General features: G+C 42.7%; 1 protein-coding gene across 6 annotated transcripts; it reads left to right on the forward strand.

The window, feature by feature from the left end:
• Positions 1-1,082: 1,082 nt before the first annotated feature.
• Positions 1,083-18,225, forward strand: LOC142906826 (uncharacterized). 6 transcript variants are annotated; one of them, XM_076055420.1, is made up of 4 exons: positions 1,110-1,186; positions 3,319-3,498; positions 9,129-9,332; positions 11,160-18,225. In XM_076055420.1, exon 4 carries the CDS (start codon positions 11,200-11,202, stop codon positions 12,940-12,942), a length of 1,743 nt encoding a protein of 580 aa, XP_075911535.1. In that variant the 5' UTR covers positions 1,110-1,186; positions 3,319-3,498; positions 9,129-9,332; positions 11,160-11,199; the 3' UTR covers positions 12,943-18,225. The 6 variants fall into 6 exon arrangements, with proteins under 6 accessions (XP_075911534.1, XP_075911537.1, XP_075911536.1 ...); XM_076055419.1 differs by lacking the exon at positions 3,319-3,498 and having other exon boundaries at positions 1,083-1,186; XM_076055422.1 differs by lacking the exon at positions 3,319-3,498 and having other exon boundaries at positions 1,083-1,186; positions 11,190-18,225.
• Positions 18,226-19,803: the final 1,578 nt, after the last annotated feature.

Raw genomic sequence — 19,803 nt, forward strand, 5'->3', positions numbered from 1 at the left:
GGATTCACTCCAGGCGTCGTGTTTTAGAGGCACATTAGCCACTATCCCCACAGCGAGGTGAGGCGATGAGGCATGGCAGAGAGAAGGGGAGGGTGGGTGGTGGAGGAGGAGGTGAAAGAGGAGAGGTGGATTGCTTGGAGGTACATTTGTAGATAGGTGCTCGGTGTGTAGGTAGCCAGATGAGCTGCAGACGTAAACGTTTTGGGCAAATTTCGTATAATCTGCCGAACGTCCATTTTTTTGGGAAATCGGGCGGACGATCCACACTCATGAAGGTTTATACAACGCCGCCATGGATCCATTTTTCTATGCAGAAACTTTGGTTTACGGCGCATCTTCTGTCACGCCTGCTCCGACGTGACTTTTGGTGTGCAGCCTTTTGTTCCTCTCAAGTGGTTAATATGCGAATGATTGTTTTTTTTACCTCTTAAACGTGAGGTTAAATACAAAGGCGGCCGGGCGTGGTGAATCCAAGTCCCGGGCCAAGCCGGGTAGTGATAATAAATATTGTTCATTCTGAACGTGGGCCGGCCCTTCCCTCTCTCTGGCTCTTCTCTCCGTCGCCCATTAACGACATCCTTCACTCCACTCCCCTTGCCATGAGTAAACATCACTCCAGGATTAATAAATATTCAGATTCTGACTTGTCTTGAGAGTCACAATCGACGTCTGATGTGCCTTTGTTCTCGAATCAAAGTCTCCCTATTCCCGTCTTCTCGCTCCGATGCCCAACACGAGACCCACGCTACTTTGCGCACTTTATCTGAATATACAGAGAGAGAGATACGTGATAGTCGGAGTTGAGAGGGGTAGTGAAAGCACAGTCCAGAGGTAGTGTGAGAGTTGGACAGCGACACACGCGGAAAGACACTCGTGGAGACAGAAATCAGAGACAAAATGCACATTGATCGGGGTTTCAACGTGGATTTTGATGACGATCGCTTGTGTTGTGATCGAAACGTCGTAGTTTTTTGTTTGTTATTTTTCTTGTTTTCTTTGAACATATTTCTGTGACTTTACCGAAAGACCCAAATAATATAATTGATTAAGTTACACCGCCGCTCATTGGGGGAGGGGATTGTGTTTTGAAACCCCTCAAGTGACGTCATGTCACCTCCTGCTGCCTCGTGACGTCACGAGATACCAGGAAGCTGCCGATCCTCACGCGCGCTCACTGAGATCCGAGGTGAGAAGTTCACATTGTGGTGGTGGTTGTGGTGGTGGTGGTTGTTGTTGTTGTTTACCCAGGTAGAGCCTCGCTCCTTCTCTCTCTCTCTCGTAGGGATATCAATTGAGTAGCAGCGAGTATGGAATCGACGTCCAGGTTGGAACATTACAACGCGGGGCCTAGCCTTGCGGGGCCTTACCTCCTGCCCATCGCCTGATTGCATTTGCTTTAATTCTCTGCTTAACTACTCCTTTGTTTCTTTCGGTAAAGTCACGTAGAAAGGGATTTTTTAAATTAAATAATAGCATACGACGTTTCTATTGCAACACAAGCAATCATCATCAGGTACGAATGAATGAGGAAACAAACCTAGTAATCTTAGAAATATAAGGCAATACAACAGAGAGAGTCGGCTAACATAAGTCAACACCCTACCTGGTTGATTACGTTCTTTCAAAGATTGATACATTTGAGAGAGACAGACACATAAGCAGAGAGAGACACACAACATAGACACACAAGACAGACACAAGCAGAGAGAGAGACAACACAGAGGCACAGAGAGACACACACCATAGACACACAAGACAGACACAAGCAGAGAGAGACAACACAGAGGCACAGAGAGACACACAACATAGACACACAAGACAGACACAAGCAGAGAGAGACAACACAGAGACACACACATAAGGCACACGGAAAAATAACGCCTCTGTGTCGAGGCCTTAAATAGAGAGAGAAGGGGGGTAGTAGAGAAATTAACAAGTCAATGAGAGATTTGGAGCTTTCGTGACTGCAGGAAATACTAGAGCGACAACAGGACACACAGAGAGAAAACACACTTCATTAAACAAACTTAGTAAAAATTGGAAATGTCATGCAATGCAACACAGAGAGTCGGTCAACACATAATTAACGCATAGCCTGGTTGATTACGTTCTTCCAAAAATTGCTAAATTAGAAGTTAAGTGTGAAATTTTGAGAGAGAGCGACAAGACACAGACACGGAGACACAGACAGACACACAAGCAGAGAGAGACAACACAGAGACAGAGAGAGAAAACAAACTGCAATGATTAATCTTCTTTGGTTCTTTCGGTAAAGTCACCACGTAGAATGAGAATAAAATAATAAATTGATCAAATAAAATAACACAATCAAATTCTCACGACGTTTCGGCCACAACACAAGCGGCCTTCATCAGGTGAAGGGACGAGACTGTCTGGAGGACAGCCGCTTGTGTTGTGGCCGAAACGTCGTGAGAATTTTATTGTGTTATTTTATTTTATCAATTTATTTTATTCTCATTCTTCGTGACTTTACCGAAAGAACCAAAGAAGATGAGTCCTTGCAGTCACGAAAGCTTTAAATCGAAAATTAAACTGCAGGAAATACTAGAGACAACACAGACAGAGAGAGAGAGAAAACACACTTAATAAAAAATATACTTAGTAAAATTTGGAAATGCAATGCAACACAGTCAACACACAACTCATAGCCTGGTTGATTACGTTCTTCCAAAGATTGCTAAATTAGAAGTTAAGTTTCGATTTAAAGCTTTCGTGACTGCAAGGATTAATCTTCTTTGGTTCTTTCGGCAAAGTCTCGTAGAATGAGAATAAAATAATAAATTAATAAAATAAAATAACACAATAAAATTCTCACGACGTTTCGGCCACCACACAAGTGGCCTTCAGGTGAAAGGAACAGACCTGTCGGGACGACAGAGCTTCAATGAACGTTGTTAAGATTCGTAGCGTCTTTTAAGCTGGTTTAGAGAGGTGAGGCACCTTGACAAGTTAAGTGTGAAATTTGAGAGGGAGACAAGACACGGAGACACAAAGATAGACACACAAGCAGAGAGATACAACACGAAGACACAAAGAGAGAAAACAAACTTAAATCCTCCCCGTAGAGGTGGTTTAAACTTGATTTGGAGCTTTCGTGACTGCAGGAATTACTCTTTGGTTCTTTCAGTAAAGTCACGTAGAATTTGTATTTATTGATGAAATACAAATTTTCTCTGCTTAAGTTTATTTTGTCTTCACCTGGCTCACTACTTTGAAACTTTTTTATTTTAAATATTTCTACAGGTTTTTTTTATTTCACAAGGCATAGCCCATTTGAGATATACTGCTCTTTTTCAGAAGCGACTGCTCACACCAAAGTGGGCTTATCAACTTGTGGAAATGTATATCGGTCAAATACTCTAAACGCGTGAGATGTTGACTCTAAATCGGAATGGAAAAACCGGAGGATCCAGAGGAAATTCCACGCGACCACGGGGACAGAAACACGCAAACTCCAAATGATCATCCGTAATACAGGTTTGTTTGGGTTAGATTGCGTAAATATATAAAGATGTCGTTAAACCCGCCACCACCTGACACAGCCAACTAGTAAGGGTTGTCACATAAAGAGAACGTGGCCAATTCGTCACTGGTACAGCACACCGGTTGTGTGTTGGAGAACCAAGCCACAACATTTACAATCTGAGTATGACCTTCGCCAGTAATTACAACCAGCTTCATGAGGCGACAGCCAAATGTTGTGGCTTGGCTCTGTGGGAATATAAATCAGGTCGCTGGGTTTATAGCGCAGCACGCTAACCTTTGCACTACCGCTCCCCACTCATGCACAAACATTATTATCGGAAGTATAGTATTTATTCAGTAATAACTAAGTTACCCGGCTTCGCACAGGTCTCAGTATTCAAACATCAAGAGTAATGTCTTGCAATGCTGGCTTTATTAGAATTATTGAATCATGCCAATGAAGTCTGTGAATGTGTGTATATTGTCACGGTTTTTTGGTTGTGTTATACAATCGCACGGCTTGTTTGTTTCATAATGAGGACAGCTTTTAAATTTGTTGCCCTTGGAGAGCTTCAGGATAGACAATGTTGGATGTTTTGCCATCTGGTGGGTTTAATCGAATGAAGCTTCAATTTTGGCGTACATGTCGGCAGCAAATTGTGGAAGAGCTCTTTGGATCTCAAGAAGAGATTGAAGCTGCCGTTTCGCACCATGATCCTGAAGGCAAAGAAGTCCATGGCGGAAATCTTATTTTGTGTTAACAAGCCTGTTACTGGGTCAGTTTGGCAAAGTAGGAAATTGTCGCCATCATCACCTTGCCAGAAAATCTGTAGACATTGAAAAGCATCATAGGATCGGTGTTTCATTTCTGTGTAGGGTATTGTTCCTCAGTTGCAAGACGACGCCTTGAGTGACATGTTGTTCAGCAGTCGGAATGACAGCGACTTCAGATGTTGTGAGTGCATTTAAGCGGCACTCATGTTGACCATGTTGAGTTTAGTCAGCATGAATGACAACATTGTACTCTGAAGTCGTCTTCTTCATGGCACACTTGAAACTGTGAACATAGAGTTTTGCTTATGGAGCACGTCTTGCCACAGCAATATGACTTGCATCTTGGTGTTGATGACATTTTTTTCCAATGCTGTCTAGTATTGTTCAGACATGCAAGCAGTTCTATGGTAATGTAGGTAGGTCATTAGGTAGTGGCAGCAGACTGCCAATGCGATTATGTATCTGGCCCTGCACTTTAAATGTGGGCATGTAGCCAGATGTTGGGATGAATTGGTTGGTGCCAAAACGTGTAATTTTGAAGCATGAGTTCTATCTTCTATTTCATTGGACCTCCTTTGCCAGTACCAAAATATGAGAATAGGATTTTTCCCCTTTTTTCTGGCAACAAAAAAACCTTTTTTCAAGGAATGGTGTCTGCATTAACCACAATACTTGTCAGAATGCAAACAAAAACATACTCTTATAATATAATTATTGTCTTTGAAACTGATTGGTCTGTCTCTGGTGTGGACCAATCAGTTTCAAAGACAATGCATATATTATCAGAGTATATATTTTTTGGCATTTTGACCACAAGTATTGTGGTGAATGCAGACATGATTTCTTGTAAAAGTTGTTTTTGTTGCCAGAAAAAAGGGAAAAAAACTATTCTCTATGGTCTATTGTTGTTTTGGAATTGGCTTGCATAGGTAGTGTTGGCATGTATCAATACATGAATAGGCTTGGGATGGTCATTAATTGTAGGCAGCTGAACCATGCTATAGTTAAATCTTGTCTTAAAGCTTTCGTGACTGCAGGAATTCATATTCTTTGGGATGTGACCCCTGACATGCACTACCCCGGCGTCTACAAACTAAGCTGTGTCTGCGGCAGCAGTTACATTGGGGGAAAATAAGCGACATGTCTTTGACCGTGTTCATGATCATAAGGCAGATCTGGAACACGGTAGGACCAATACCTTTGCCATAGCTGATCATTGTTTTAATGCGGTGGGCTCACACGAAATTGATTTCTCCAAGACGAAGGTACTTTGCAAACCCACTGGCTATCAACAAAGATTAGTTCATGAAGCCATCCATTTTTTTCAGACACAGACCCAATTTCAACCGAGAAGAGGGGTACAAACTTAGCAATCCTTGGAAGGACGTTATCAACCAGTTTCAGTGATGTTCCCATCCTTCCACCATCCGATGTTAGCTGTTATTTTGGGCTCTCCGATTTTACATTAACAGGTAAAATATCTTAAACTAACACAGCCACCTTCGCCCGCCAATCTAGAGGTGGCAGCGGCTCTGTGATCTTTCATTAACATGCTAATCTCTCACGTTAACATAGCCACCTCAGCGCGCTTGACGTGGAGGCCGCTCACCGATCTTACATTAACATGCTGCATTGGCATTGCTGCTGCATTGACATTGCTGCCCCACCCATGCTGCTGATGCTGCTGACACACTTGGGCTATGCCCATCTCCAAACCTTTATAAACAGTTTGCCTTTAGAGGCTTACCTCTTTTCGTGATGACGACCGCTTGTGTTGCGATCTAAACGTCGGTAGTTTTGTTATTTTCTTTGAACCTATCTACGTGACTTTACCGAAAGACCCAAATAACATGGTACAGTTGCAGCATAGCCCTGGAGGGTCTCCTTTCCATGTCATTGCATGCCAGTATCTGCAAGAAGTAGACATGGAACCAATGGCAACTAATGAATCAGAAGAGTAAATGAAGTGAGGAATGTGTGGAAAAGACTTCTTTATGGCTGCAGGGTAGGCACCTGGTTGCAGCTATTGTTGTGCTGTTTGCAATCTGCCTTGCTTGTTGGTGGACTGGAGTTTTATTCGCTGTGGCAGCAGCCATTTGTGCTGTTGGTTTTCTGTGTAGCTCATTGCTGTTGAGGAGTTGCATTTTCTGTAGGTGCAGGCAAAGCAACACTGGCAGCATGCTGTCCTACTTCTTGCTCTACTGGAGTTTCATAAGCTGTAGGTGCAGCCATCGCAGCATTTGTACGAATGGCATAAATGATTGTTATCGCGTTTGGTGAAGAGAAACACACGTTTTCTGCAAGCCACATTATAGGTTGAGGTAAAAGTAAGCAGAAAAAAATAGTAAACAGTGAGTGTGTGAGTGAATGCTATATAGAGATTAAGGAAATTATATTTAAATTGGTAATCGTTGTAGGAATGTGAAGCCATAGCCACAAAGGAACACAGTATTTGTAGTGCTTGATGTGGGTTTTAATAGTATGTGTGTTGGTGTGTGTACATATATGATTATTTTAATGCTAGTGCGTGTATTTGCATGCTTTTTATTCCTTACCAGGCGATGTAGACTTGATGTATTTAGTCGTAGCTGTTATAGCATCTCTGTTGGTTTAGAAGGAGGTCGGTAGTGTTGGTACGTTGATGTAAATATTTTTGTATCGTACATTTTTTAAATATAAATATTGCAGTGTGTGTTAGAGGTGAGCCGTGCACGTGCAGAGAGGACAGTAGGAGCCGGAAGTGGATGAATTTGGCCGCAAAAACGCAGGGCTGATAATAGGGAAAGATAATGTGGTAAATATGAGAACAAATATAGCAGTGCAGTGGAGACACTTATGTTATGGTGAGTGCGTGGAATTGTAGGATATGAAATGTCATAATGTGTTTGCATGTGTGGCAAACCGGAAGTAGTGAGAATGCCCTGGGCTTTAACACATGGCAAGAGAAAGAGAGGGGGGGAGGTAAGGAGCAGGGGGGTGTGCAGGTGGTACAGGTGTTGAAGGTTAGCAGGTAAGCTAAAAATAGTGCGAAAAACACACTAACTCACCCGTGAGTGTGCGTGGAAAGTTTGGGGTGTATTGGCGCAATTTGGTTCACGAAAAAATTTACACAAGTGCAAAGTCTGCTTTATCTTTATAGATTTAGACTTTTCCATCTTGGAATATTGTTTTTGTATACGATTTGTCCATGTTCATTTCAATTGTTGAGTTTATTTGGAATATAATACAGTACTTATTTCAATTGTGATGTTGTAAATTTTAGTTAATGTTTACCTAACTCCATTACTCAGGTAAGGCTAAAGCTGCATGACCAGGAGTCAGAGCCATATCCTGTTAAACTTGGCTTGTGACAGAAATTAAATCTGGCCCCATGCATTACATTACATAGCATCTTCAATAACTATGTAGTTTGGGAAGTTCCCAATCGTCATGTAAAAACCATTGCATTTGTTACGGTGATAATGATACGCTAATCGATGCCTGGTTATAGTTAAAGGATCGTTCCCTGCTGGTCAACCATGTTACATCTGCTGATGATTTGGTAATGGCTACTCAATGAAATGGAATTAGGGAATCTTGTTCTGTGGCTTGACAATTCCATCATGAAATGGGGCCTTGCAAATGTTTCAAAAAAAATCACCTGCCTGGGAATTTCATGTCGTACAACACTGTACCTGCTCAACTCTCCATGAATAATACCTGGTTAATGTGTTCACGACCAGCTCTGGTTTGGCAGCCAGTCTCACTTAAAATTTGTCAAGCAGCATTTTTTCATTAGACTGTGTAACACTGTGTGGAAGGTGCCTGGACTTTTGCTCCATACAAAGCTGTGAGTGTCCATCGCCAAGGTCTAGTCCGCCTGAGACCATCCCTCTTCCTGCTATACTGGCATCGCACCCGCCTCTCACCCTTCATCCTGTGGATGTTTGGTGCACAGGATGGCACCATGTAGCCATTTTTAGCTGGCCCGACTGGGTTACATTGGTCACGTGGCCACGAGTCGCTTGTTGGCAAACACAACCCCTGGACCTGGCTCTAGGGTTGATATCAATATAGAATATATACAAGGATGCCCCCCAATAGACTCCCCCTGGAACTCTACCAGACACGTCCAACTGGGCGAAGACACCAGGGCTGGCTGCATGACACGCTGGTGGGCTATGTTGCTCGGCTGGCCTGGGAACACTTTGGAATTCCCCAGATTGAGCTAGAGTCTGTCGCCAGGGAAAGGGAGGCCTGGACCGCCCTACTCAGTGTGCTGCCACCGCGACTCTTGCCAGGACAAGCGTTTTTAGAATCGAATGAAACACAGCTGTGATTCTTCTTGGCCACAGATATTACTCTGTGGATGCAAAATATGATCCTTATTTAAATGACCATCTGTGCTGGCTTATACACTGAAGGCTGGCCTGCCTATGATTCATCCTTAATTCAACCTGACTCTTTTGTATAAAGCTTACAGATCCTTAAAATATCATCAATCTATATATATAAAAAAGTCAAAAATTGTCTGTCTGTGGGTTTGTTTGTGGGTTTGCGTGTGTTCGCGGTTTACGTAAAAAAAAGGCAGTTACCACACCGTAAGCCCCCGGTGAGCAAGCGCTATTCCTTTTCACATCCATCAACTTTAAATTTGTTTAATAAGCGATTTAGTGTGATTTTTGTGCGCTTACCTTTTATTTAATTAATTATGTCGCATGCACGACCATACCAACTCACGCGCCTTTGGTGGACGGGACGGCCCAGGCTAAGCCTTTGGTGGGAGTGAGGGGGACATTTTCTTTTGCGTTAAAAATGCTATAAAAATACACTAAACACTCACATTAATTCTTAATTGTGTGATGTCCCCCCCACCCCGATGCATGCAGTTATTACTATTATACAGTCGCTATATGCTACCACTATAGGCCGTAGATATTACTGCAGAGCGGCCATGGAGATCGTGGCTGGGGCGGGGGTCAGGGATAGCAGCCCAGCCCCAGCCTGCCAAGGTGCCACCTCGGCCGGCTGGACAATCTAGGCGAGGCCGGAGGCTCTGCACGGTGCTAGGCCTCACCACGCCACTCTGTCAGGTGAGTACTATGTGCTATACAGTCGATAAATACTGCTAAAGATTCGGCATTTAATACTTTAGTGATAGCAGGTACCACCACAGTTGGTATGCACTGCTGTAATAATAGGTACCACCACAGTTACTATGCACTGCTCTTAGATTTTTTAAAGTAGGTTTGACATTTTTTTGACCCGGGCAACGCCGGGTACTTCCCGCTAGTATAGAATATAATCATTAGTCTCTTTGACAGGCAAGGCTGCATTGGATTGGTCATGAATCCCGCATTCCCAGTTACCGCATGCTCAAGCAGCTTCTGTTAGTCCAGATATTAGGGGCTAAACAGGCATGGCATTGGCTAGAGAAGAGATTGGAGGATGTGGAGGTGATGGGAACTGCCGATGACTGGAATCAGTAGTATCAATATAGGCCTCTGGAGGAGGCCCGTGAGGTATGCTGCAGGGCAGTTAAGATATATTTGCTCTGCAACAATGATGAGGTCGGAGGAGTGACACATGAATGGGTGGAACACTGTGTTTCTAAAACCCAGCAAGACAGTGGGGAGCACAGCTGGTTCATCTGTAAGTCATCCCTTGACACCTGGATCATTCCCATTATCTGCTGACAAAGAATCCACACTTACATGACCTTAAATTGCACCTATCATGGCATTAGCATTGTGATAAGGTTACTTTCAATTCGTCATGAATGGTAGATGTTTTGTTTATATAATATGTTAATGATCCATGTGAAATGTACATGTATTTAACAGTTTATCTTTGTGGGAGCTTTAGTGCAGTTATTTCACTGCATTATGAACTCAACAAATAGTTTATGGCCAACAGCAAACATGATTGATAACACTAACAAAACAATTGTCCCTGGGTAGTGTTATTTTCTAATTTTTTATGCCTCAAAAGTACAGAAAATTGCTATTATTCAACAAAAAACTTTGCTTTTGTGACCAGGACAGTGATATATTTTTTTCAATGAGAAAACGTGTGCGTTTGTGTCATTCCTTCACTTAAAGTCCTGGTCACAAAAGCAAAGTTTGTGGGGAATACTTTTTAGGCATAACCAATTAAAAAATAACACTTGCTACCCAGGGACAAAAATTGTGTTTCATAGTGTAAGTGAAAGCTGAACTTATTGTGGGCCTCTGCTATGTTGATTGATCTTAAATTTATTACATGGTGAAGTGAAGAAGCATTAATACTGAGCAGATGAAGGTGCAAGGAATGGTTCTGGACACACCACCTTTTTACCATGCCAGTGTGTGACTGTCAAGTTTGTATTTCCAGTAATGTATATTAACTATTGAACATGGAGGTTAAATAAAAAAATGTGTTTATTTTAGTTTTCCTCTGGAACTTTTTTATGAGAATGGGAACAGTCAGAAAAACATCTAAAAACATATGCAGCTGGAGTTAGATCTATTCATCTGAGCATTCAAGCAAATCTGAGCCTGGCTTCACACCTTGAAGTTTCGATTGAACATTAATTTATGCATTTCTGCATAATACAAATAGTATTATTTTCAACACCCTTTGCTATGTTAGCTGAATTTTTCTTAAATAAATATCCCTTTTGTCGCTAGACAGCTGAAATTGTGTGCTTGGATTTTAGATAAACATTTTGAAGATACTAGGGCATCCATGAATATTTATGACCATTTGCCTTCTAATTGTGTGCCTTAACAGCCCATGTGATGAATTGGGGAATCTTTTTAACTTTCTCATGAATATATGAATAAGTATAGACGTGCATATCATGTGTGACTGTGTATATATTCATTCCTCTGTGCCTCGATACTGACGTAGATGGTGTGGATACGTTTTTCTGTCCGCAGCTGACGCTTCCTCTGACGCTTCCTCTGCAGAATTGGTCTCATGGAGCAAAGACACTCAGCGCAGCTCAGTACAAAAATGAAACAATGCGACCAGGATGCAAACAGCACGGATTGTACTGGAAATTTGACACAGCACCAGAGAACTCACACAGGAGAGAAACCATTCAGATGCCCTCTATGTGGGAAGGCATTTGCACAGTCATCAGATCTTCAGAGCCACCAGAGAACACACACGGGAGAGAAACCCTTCAAGTGCACTGTGTGTGAGAAGGCATTTGCATGGTCATCAAATCTTAAAAGACACCAGAGAACACACACAGGAGAGAAATCTTTCAAGTGCAATGTGTGTGAGAAGGCATTTGCACGGTCATCATATCTTACAATACACCAGAGAACACACACGGGAGATAATCCCTTCAGGTGCACTTTGTGCTCGAAAGCATTTGCAGATTCATCACATCTTAAACTACACCAGAGAACACACACAGGAGAGAAACCCTTCAAGTGCAGTGTGTGCGGCAAAGCGTTTGCACAGTCATCAGATCTTCATAGCCACCAGAGAACACACACAGGAGAAAAACCCTTCAGGTGCCCTCTGTGCGGGAAGGCATTTGCACAGTCATCAGATCTTCATATCCACCAGAGAACACACACGGGAGAGAAACCCTTCAAGTGCAGTGTGTGTGACAAGGCATTTGCAAAGTCATCAAATCTTAAAAAACACCAGAGAACACACACAGGAGAGAAACCGTTCAAGTGCACTGTGTGTGAGAAGGCATTTGCACAGTCATCAGTTCTTCAGGGCCACCAGAGAACACACACAGGAGAGAAACCCTTCAAGTGCACTGTGTGTGAGAAGGCATTTACAGAGTCATCACATCTTAAAAAACACCAGAGAACACACACAGGAGAGAAGCCCTTCAAGTGCAGTGTATGTGGGAAGGCATTTTCAAGTTCATATCATCTTAAAATACACCAGACAACACACACAGGAGAGAAACCCTTCCTGTGCACTGTGTGCGGGAAGGCCTTTACAGGGTCATCAAGTCTTCAAAAGCATCAGAGAAAACATACAGGAGAGAAACCCTTCAAGTGTACTGTGTGTGAGAAGGCATTTGCACGGTCATCAGTTCTTCAGAGCCACCAGAAAACACACACAGGAGAGAAACCCTTCAAGTGCACTGTGTGTGAGAAGGCATTTTCAGAGTCATCAAATCTTAAAATACACCAGAGAATACACACAGGAGATAAACCATTCAAGTGCACTCTGTGCGGGAAGGCGTTTTCACATTCACCACATCTTCATAGACACCAGAGAACACACAGGTATCAGAAGAGCCCTAAGGAGTGTAGTCTGAAATCGACTTGTGAAAGTCAAAGTGCTGCAATGAGCCCATCCCTCCTGATAAAAGAACCAGAAGTAAATTCCAGCTTGGACACTATGAAATGTATCAAGGTAAAATTTGAAGAGCCGAAGGTGAAATGTGAAGAAGTGATGGTGAGGAGCGATGAAGTTAAGATAAAATGTGAAGTGATGAAGAGCGATGAAGTGATGGTCAAATGTGAAGAAGTGATGGTGAAGAGCGATGAAGTGACGATAAAATGTGAAGATGAAGATGCAACTCCAAAATTGGACCTTCACATCGATGGAGGCAATGTGAAGCAGGAGGAGAATTCTGACTGTGAGGCAGAGCAAGGCAACTCCCAGCAGTTTGTGGAAGTGGAGGTGTGGGTGGACTTCTTAGACAATACAAAGTCAAATGGAGACCCTGTAGATGTGTAATCTTGACAATGAAGCTCCAATATATTCACGTTTGTCACAGGCCTTTCATGAAAATAACGTGAAGTTGAACTCTCAATTCCTAGGTTCAACCTGCAGAGTAAGAGCGGACAGTATTTGCGGACCTGTGGGTTGGGTAGATCTCTTACCAGGGGCCAGAGCTCCCAAGTATTCAACACGTAATACTAATAGCATTTATATGGTGCTTGGTTATTCGCCTCAGCAACTCGGAATTTTGTATATCTCATCACAAACACTCGAAGAGCATGTTGTCTATATACCTTTTCCAAAAATGTATATTAAGAGTGATTCTGCCTTTTTTTGTTAATTTTGATCGGGATGTAGTGCTGGTGCACGGAAAGGGTGAGTCACCCTCACCCCTCCCCCACTGCCTCCTGCCTTGCCACACAAAAGACAGCTGGAGGATAATTACTCACAAGCCTGTTTGGGAAGTCATAAATGGTAATAATAAACAGCAAACCCAATGGGGGGCTCATGAGATTCTGCGGGAATCCCCAGTTAACTTCAAGAGGAGGCCTCCGTGAAAGAAACTACCCACAATAAAACAAATGTAAGACTAAAACAGCAGGAGTCACGAACCTCCCGCGACAGCGAAATCCACCCAAGGGCAGTTAATCATTACGAGCTGACTAAGGTTTTAAAAATACAACAGTAAAGTTCGAAGCTTAGCTATAGCTTCAACCTCAGGATATCAAAATATAACTTGAGAATAAGAAGCACGGATCCTTGGCGATACAGATTGGGAACAAAGGTTAATAAACCCTCAGAATATCTTTGGTAACAACTATGGTATACCACAAATGTTGGTTAAGAATTAACCAAATAATAATTATGAAAGTATTAGACCTAGGGTCAGTCAGAAGAGATACAATGCGTAATGTCAATCACACACGACCAATTTAATGTATTCCACGGGATCAGAGCCTCACCAACCGCCTTCGTCTTCCAGGGGGGCATCTCCCCTGTATATCAAATATCACGCAAGAATTCCAAACCGTGACGTGAGTGCTTTGAACGCTGCTCAAAACGTACTTTGAGTCACTTGCTGAGTCAGTACTGGAAAGTGGTATGGTACCAAGCTATAAGAGGTGTAAAATATTTTTTTGTTTAACTTCAAACCTGTGATGAGAGGACGGAAAACATGGCGACAGCAAGAACGCAAGAACAAATAACATGACTACGAGTGGCAGGCTCCGGGGATTTTCTCGTGACTGGCAAATTGATAGGGAGCTCTGTATCGGCAGAAGCCACGCATCACGGAGAGTTTAAAAAAACAAGTGCGTCATTCAAAGAGGCTGCCAGCCAAGGCTGGTACTCGCAGTATGACAATACAAATGTGGGGAAGAGTGCTGTGGCATTACTATTCCCGGTGGCAAGGTCGCTGTGTACAACCAACACATACGATCAGGGTGACAATCGTTAAAATTGTGCTCCGATCAAAGTCAACCCTGCAAGCGAAAACTGGTGAAACCACTTCGTGAGAGTACCCCTTTAAATCGCAATCCGCAGGTGAAGTTTAGTTGAGGGTCAGATCAGAGACTAACATGGAACGATATAACTTGATTTGTAGCGTGTCCTCTGTGCAGCACGAGTCGTAGACAACTGGAAGAGGACTCTTGATGAGGGGGTGGGGGGGGAGACGACAGGCACTGTCTCACCATGTCACTCCACAGTCTACAAGGATTAAGAGTGTCTGGTGCCAAGGGGGGTGACGCTTGGCAACCAGCAGACGATCTGCGAGTGGTGTCTGGCGACGGGATCATCGACGCAGACGGAGCCGTACCCATCATCCCTGCCAGCACGGGCACCGCGACAGCGTGACCAGCGTGCCGACTCGGCAACCACCCCAGCAGTGGAGAGAGACTGGCCAAGCAGCCGAGAGCGCCGTCTGTTCGACACACGCCAACCCAGCGCCCCTGCTGGAGACCTGTGGCGTTTTCTGTACAAGGAACGCTGCACCTCGGAAGCCGCTAACTCAACAGTTGGCAAGAAGACAACACACACCCACACACAACGCGCATATTGGTACTGAGATTGTTCCAAAAAGTTATCTTGGTTTCGAAAAGGTTTGCCATCCCAAGATGGTGGGTTAACTATTAGCTGATCGTGAAAAGCATTGTTCTGTCCATTGACTTTCATGAATATGGTCGTTTCGAAGTATTTGTCATTATTTTTCATTGCATAACCTTACCAATAATTTAATTGATGACAATGAACATTTATAAGCATCTATGTTACGAATCTACACACAGGAACACTATTGTGTTGAGATGTTTCTTTTGATCACAGAATCTCGCCTGCAAACTCATTAGCCAATTGATAAGCATTTGTTAGCCAAACAGGCACACGAGCATGCACACTATTGTTTCAGGACATTTAGTTAATTGCATAATCTTACCAATTAATTCATTGATGTCTACTTTTGCCATTGGGCACATTTCTTTAGCATGTTGCATATGAATATATATTTTAAGGACTTTTCCTATCACAGTGTATGGTCGCGCTGCTCTGAAGAGTTAGCCGATTGTTCTGTTACTCAATTTTAACAAACGTAACCATTGAGGGTTAACTGTACGGATCAATGAGTAGGACATCTTCAGGAGTACGGTGTCTGATCATAAGTGTATTCGCATATTTGAGTGTTTTTAGATATTAAAGTTGCTTAACATAGAAGAATCTGAGTGGTTACTTCCTAGGTTCATGCATCCTGCAGTGAGATCTGAATTTTGAGACCTGACAGAATTCCAATTAAACAGAATCAGTAAAAGTTAAAGCTAGAATCATTGGATTATCACAATTGGCAATACAACCCTAGACAACGAAGCTGAGCCTAATTTGCATAATCGCATATATTTACATTCCATAAGTTTGCATCATTTTAACAGTTTACACTTTTCATTGTATTATCACGATTGGTAATACACTCCGAGATAATGAAGCTGAGCCTAATTTGCATACTTGCATTAATGTAAATATTTTATAAATTAGCATAATTTAATACAATTACATTTTTGGGCTTTTTTTCAAGACACTATTTTTAAGTAGCACCCCAAGTGGCAGCTGCCTCTGTGTGGCATGTTGCCCTGCACCAGCCTGAATGTGGGCATGAGTCTGTCAGTAGGGGGCGATGATTGTTGTGTAATCTCAGTTGTGTAATTTGTGGGTAATAGTAATAGGTTTTTACCCTTTTAGCTGGCACAAAAACTGACACCTTTATACAAGGGATCATGTTTGCAATATCCACAACACAAGCAGTCAAAAATGCAAACAAAAAGAGACAACTCTGATAATGATATGCACTGTCCTTGAATTTGATTGGTGCACACCCGAGACAGCTTTTCTTAGAGCCGTCTTTTTTTGTTTGCATTTTTGACTGCTTATGTTGTGGTTATTGCAAACATGATCCCTTGTATAAAGGTGTCACTTTTTGTGCCAGCTAGAAGGGTTAAAACCTATTACTATATCTTGTTACTGGCAAAGGAGGTCTCAATGTTTGTGGGTAATGTTTCGAATTTGCCAAATTTTAACCACAATGCCAGCATGCAATCGCCTCCTCGTATTGAATGACAATAGTATTTTTTACAATCATTTGCATATTGGTAATTAATGTTCCTGAACGAACCAGGGATGCCTGTCGGATTTGAACCTTGAACCTATGCAACAAAAATAGAATGCACTATCACTTGGCTTCCCTCAATCTGAGTGCTGCAGGTGTAGGCCTCATCTGACAGATCAACTTCTTGTAAATACGATATAAGATGATGAAGTACATTTCAGTGCAGTAATTATATATTGGCAATATGCCTATCGATAATTTAGAATTATCATTTAATTAATAATTGTCTGATTTTGTGCGTACATATAACATTTTGTCTATCAGGGTCAAACAAGGAATCCGTCCATAATATAGGTTTTGGGTTAGATCCCGTAAATATATGAATGTGTCGTTTAAACCCGCCACCACCCGACACAGCCAACTAGTAAGGGTTGTCACGTAAACAGAACGTAACCAATTCGTCACTAGTACAGCACACCTGAATACATGGTTAGGAGAAAGTGTGTTTTTTGGAAGTAACCTGTACAGATAACTCACGTGAGAGCTGTTGTTCTTGTGATATGGGTCGAGGGGTATATTTCGTGATTCAGGCAGCATCTGCCTCTGGAACAAGTCATTGTCTTTGAACATTCGCATCATTCATCAGTTACAAGACATACCACTTACAAGTTACGCATAGGAGTACATTCTCTACAACACGAATTCTAATTTTGTGTTACGTGTATTTTAGATTTTGTCGAACTAGGACTAGAAATGCTCCTTGCTGATTAACATCTGGATGTTCGTAACCATCGGTTGAAGCAAGCCCGACTGCTGTTGAGACACTGTACACCAATACCGGTCCACAGGTGGCTTGCACTGAATCAATGATGCAATCCCAGACGGCTGTGCTATTTATAGTTTGTTTAAATGTATTTGTTTCGTGGAGAGACCGATAAATGAAAGAGACGTCGTGTCTGCGGATCCGTTTCATAGCAAGGAGGTAATTTTAAGAACACATTTGAAATGCATCATGGATTTTTGTTACTGATTTGTATTCTAGCCTAGGTTTTATTGAATTTTAATAACTGTTTAAATACAACTTATGTAAGTGTCCATCGATATCCCACTGCTTACCACATGTTTACTTAAATATGTAAAAGCGCCCCCTCTGGAGACATCACCTCAAAGTGATGTCAGTGCCTCCCTATCTCTGGTTTGTGACCTCACCAAGAGCAGACCTCGCCTCGTCCACGGGACGTGACGACTGTGCACCGAGTCTTGGAATTAATTTTCACGGTCATCAAATCTTGACCGACACCAGAGAACACGCACAGATTAGGAGCCCCGTCAGGTGCAGTGTATGTGGTAAGACGTTTGTACAGTCATCACATCTTCACAACCGCCAAGGAACACATTAAAAAACTCCGTCAAGTACACTGTGTTTGAAGGCCTTTGAAGTGTTTTGAAACTGAAACACGCATAAGGAAATCCATAAAGAGCAGAGTCTGCATTAAAGGTGTGAAATTCCAAGTGCCACAATAAGCCCATAGCTTGTAACGCAAGAACCATTAGAAAATTCTAGCTTGTGCAAAGACTGTCAGCAAGTGTCGACGTGAAGACGGTGTCGGCGAGGCTGGATGCAAAGACAAAGCGCCAGCAAGTCTAGAGGATCTTGGTGGGGAAATTCCCCAGAATAAAAAAGTGAATAAAAATCTATTTTAAAAACACTAACGTAGACTGTAGCCTGGTTCTTAATCGGAGTGATTGTACTGGCAGTCTATAATGTAGACTGTAGCCTGGTTATGAAGTTTGGTGAGTGTACTGGCAGTCTATAATGTAGACTAGCCTGGTTCTTAACCTGAGTGAACGTTCTGGCAGTAAAAAATATAAAATAAAAACCAAGACGTTTCGATCACAACACAAGCGATCGTCTTCAGGAGGAAAGAGGGGGAAGGTCACCGAAGACAACCGTTTATAAGGTTTCAAAAATGGGCGTGGCACAAGAGCTCCGCCGGCGCAGTGAAGTGGGCGGGGACTATGTTCCCTGGGGTAAGAAAACAAGAAAACGACGCAAATCAAGTCATAACTTAACCTGTGCTCCTTTGACAAGAAAACAAATCAAATCATGACCCAAAGTGGTTGATGACATCTTTCCAATGTTGCTGAGTTTATAACCATTATTTCGGTTGAAATTGTGTCTGTATATATGGATGGCTTTATGAACAAATCTTTGTTGATAGCCAGTGCACTTGCAAAGTACCATCATCTTCGAGAAATGACTTTCGTGTGAACCAGCCACATTAAAATAATGATTAGCCACAGCAGAAGTATTGGTCCTACCGTGTTTCAAATCTGCCTTATGGTCATAAACACGGTCCTAGACATGTCGCTTAGTTTCCCCAATGTAACCGCTGCCGCAGATACAGCTTACTCTTTGGTTCTTTCGGTAAAGTCATGTAGAAAGAGAAAATAATAAATTTAAGAATGACTTTACCGAAAGAACCAAAAGCGCCAAATCAAGATACAGCTTAGTTTGTAGATGCTGGGATATTGGATGTCAGACATCTTGTCCTTCACAGATGGGATCAGATCACGAATATTTTTTACTGTATTAAATCGGACCTGGATCGTGTGTTCATTATTTTGGAAATCTTTTTGGTTACCCCTGCTATGTATGGCAAGGTGATCGTTTTGATTGGATCCTCAGATGGCTCCTTCCTCACGGTTGGGGTGATGGTTTTGCAGATTGCGTAGTCAGAATATCCATTCGCCTTGAGAGCTTGGTGCACGTGTTTGAGTCCACTGGTTGGGTGTTCATGGTCAGAGCGTAGTGGCGACGATGGAGCTGGTCTTGCAGAAGAAGAGCCACGTGGTCAAAGACGAAGAGATGACGAATAGCAACGACGCAGCCAGGACCCAGGCCCCACACTCCAGCCCCGAACCGCTGGTTCGGTGCTCCTTATATTTGCCTGGCGCGGCCAAGCTCCACCTCTGGCCACACCCCCTTTCTAGATCCCTCCGGATGGTTCCCAGAGCTTCGACCGACTCCGCCCTTCACCTTTACCCCAGATACACCCCTTCAGAATAAGGTATTATGTAATGCAGCTATAACCGTAATTACCCATTCAGGCCGGCAGGTGTCATCCTGTAATTACAGATGTAAAACATACTATTGTATCATTCACAACGCATGACCAGGTCATTGCATGTTGGTGCCATGGTCAATATTTGGGTAATTCCAAAGATCCAGAAATTACATAATGGAGATTCCACATCAATCATCGCCCCCTACTGACAGACTCATC

This window comes from Petromyzon marinus, chromosome 71, assembly GCF_048934315.1.
Source record: "Petromyzon marinus isolate PM22_M1 ecotype Great Lakes invasive population chromosome 71, UKy_Petmar_22M1.pri1.0, whole genome shotgun sequence".
In the NCBI taxonomy this organism is placed as follows: Eukaryota; Metazoa; Chordata; class Hyperoartia; order Petromyzontiformes; family Petromyzontidae; genus Petromyzon; species Petromyzon marinus.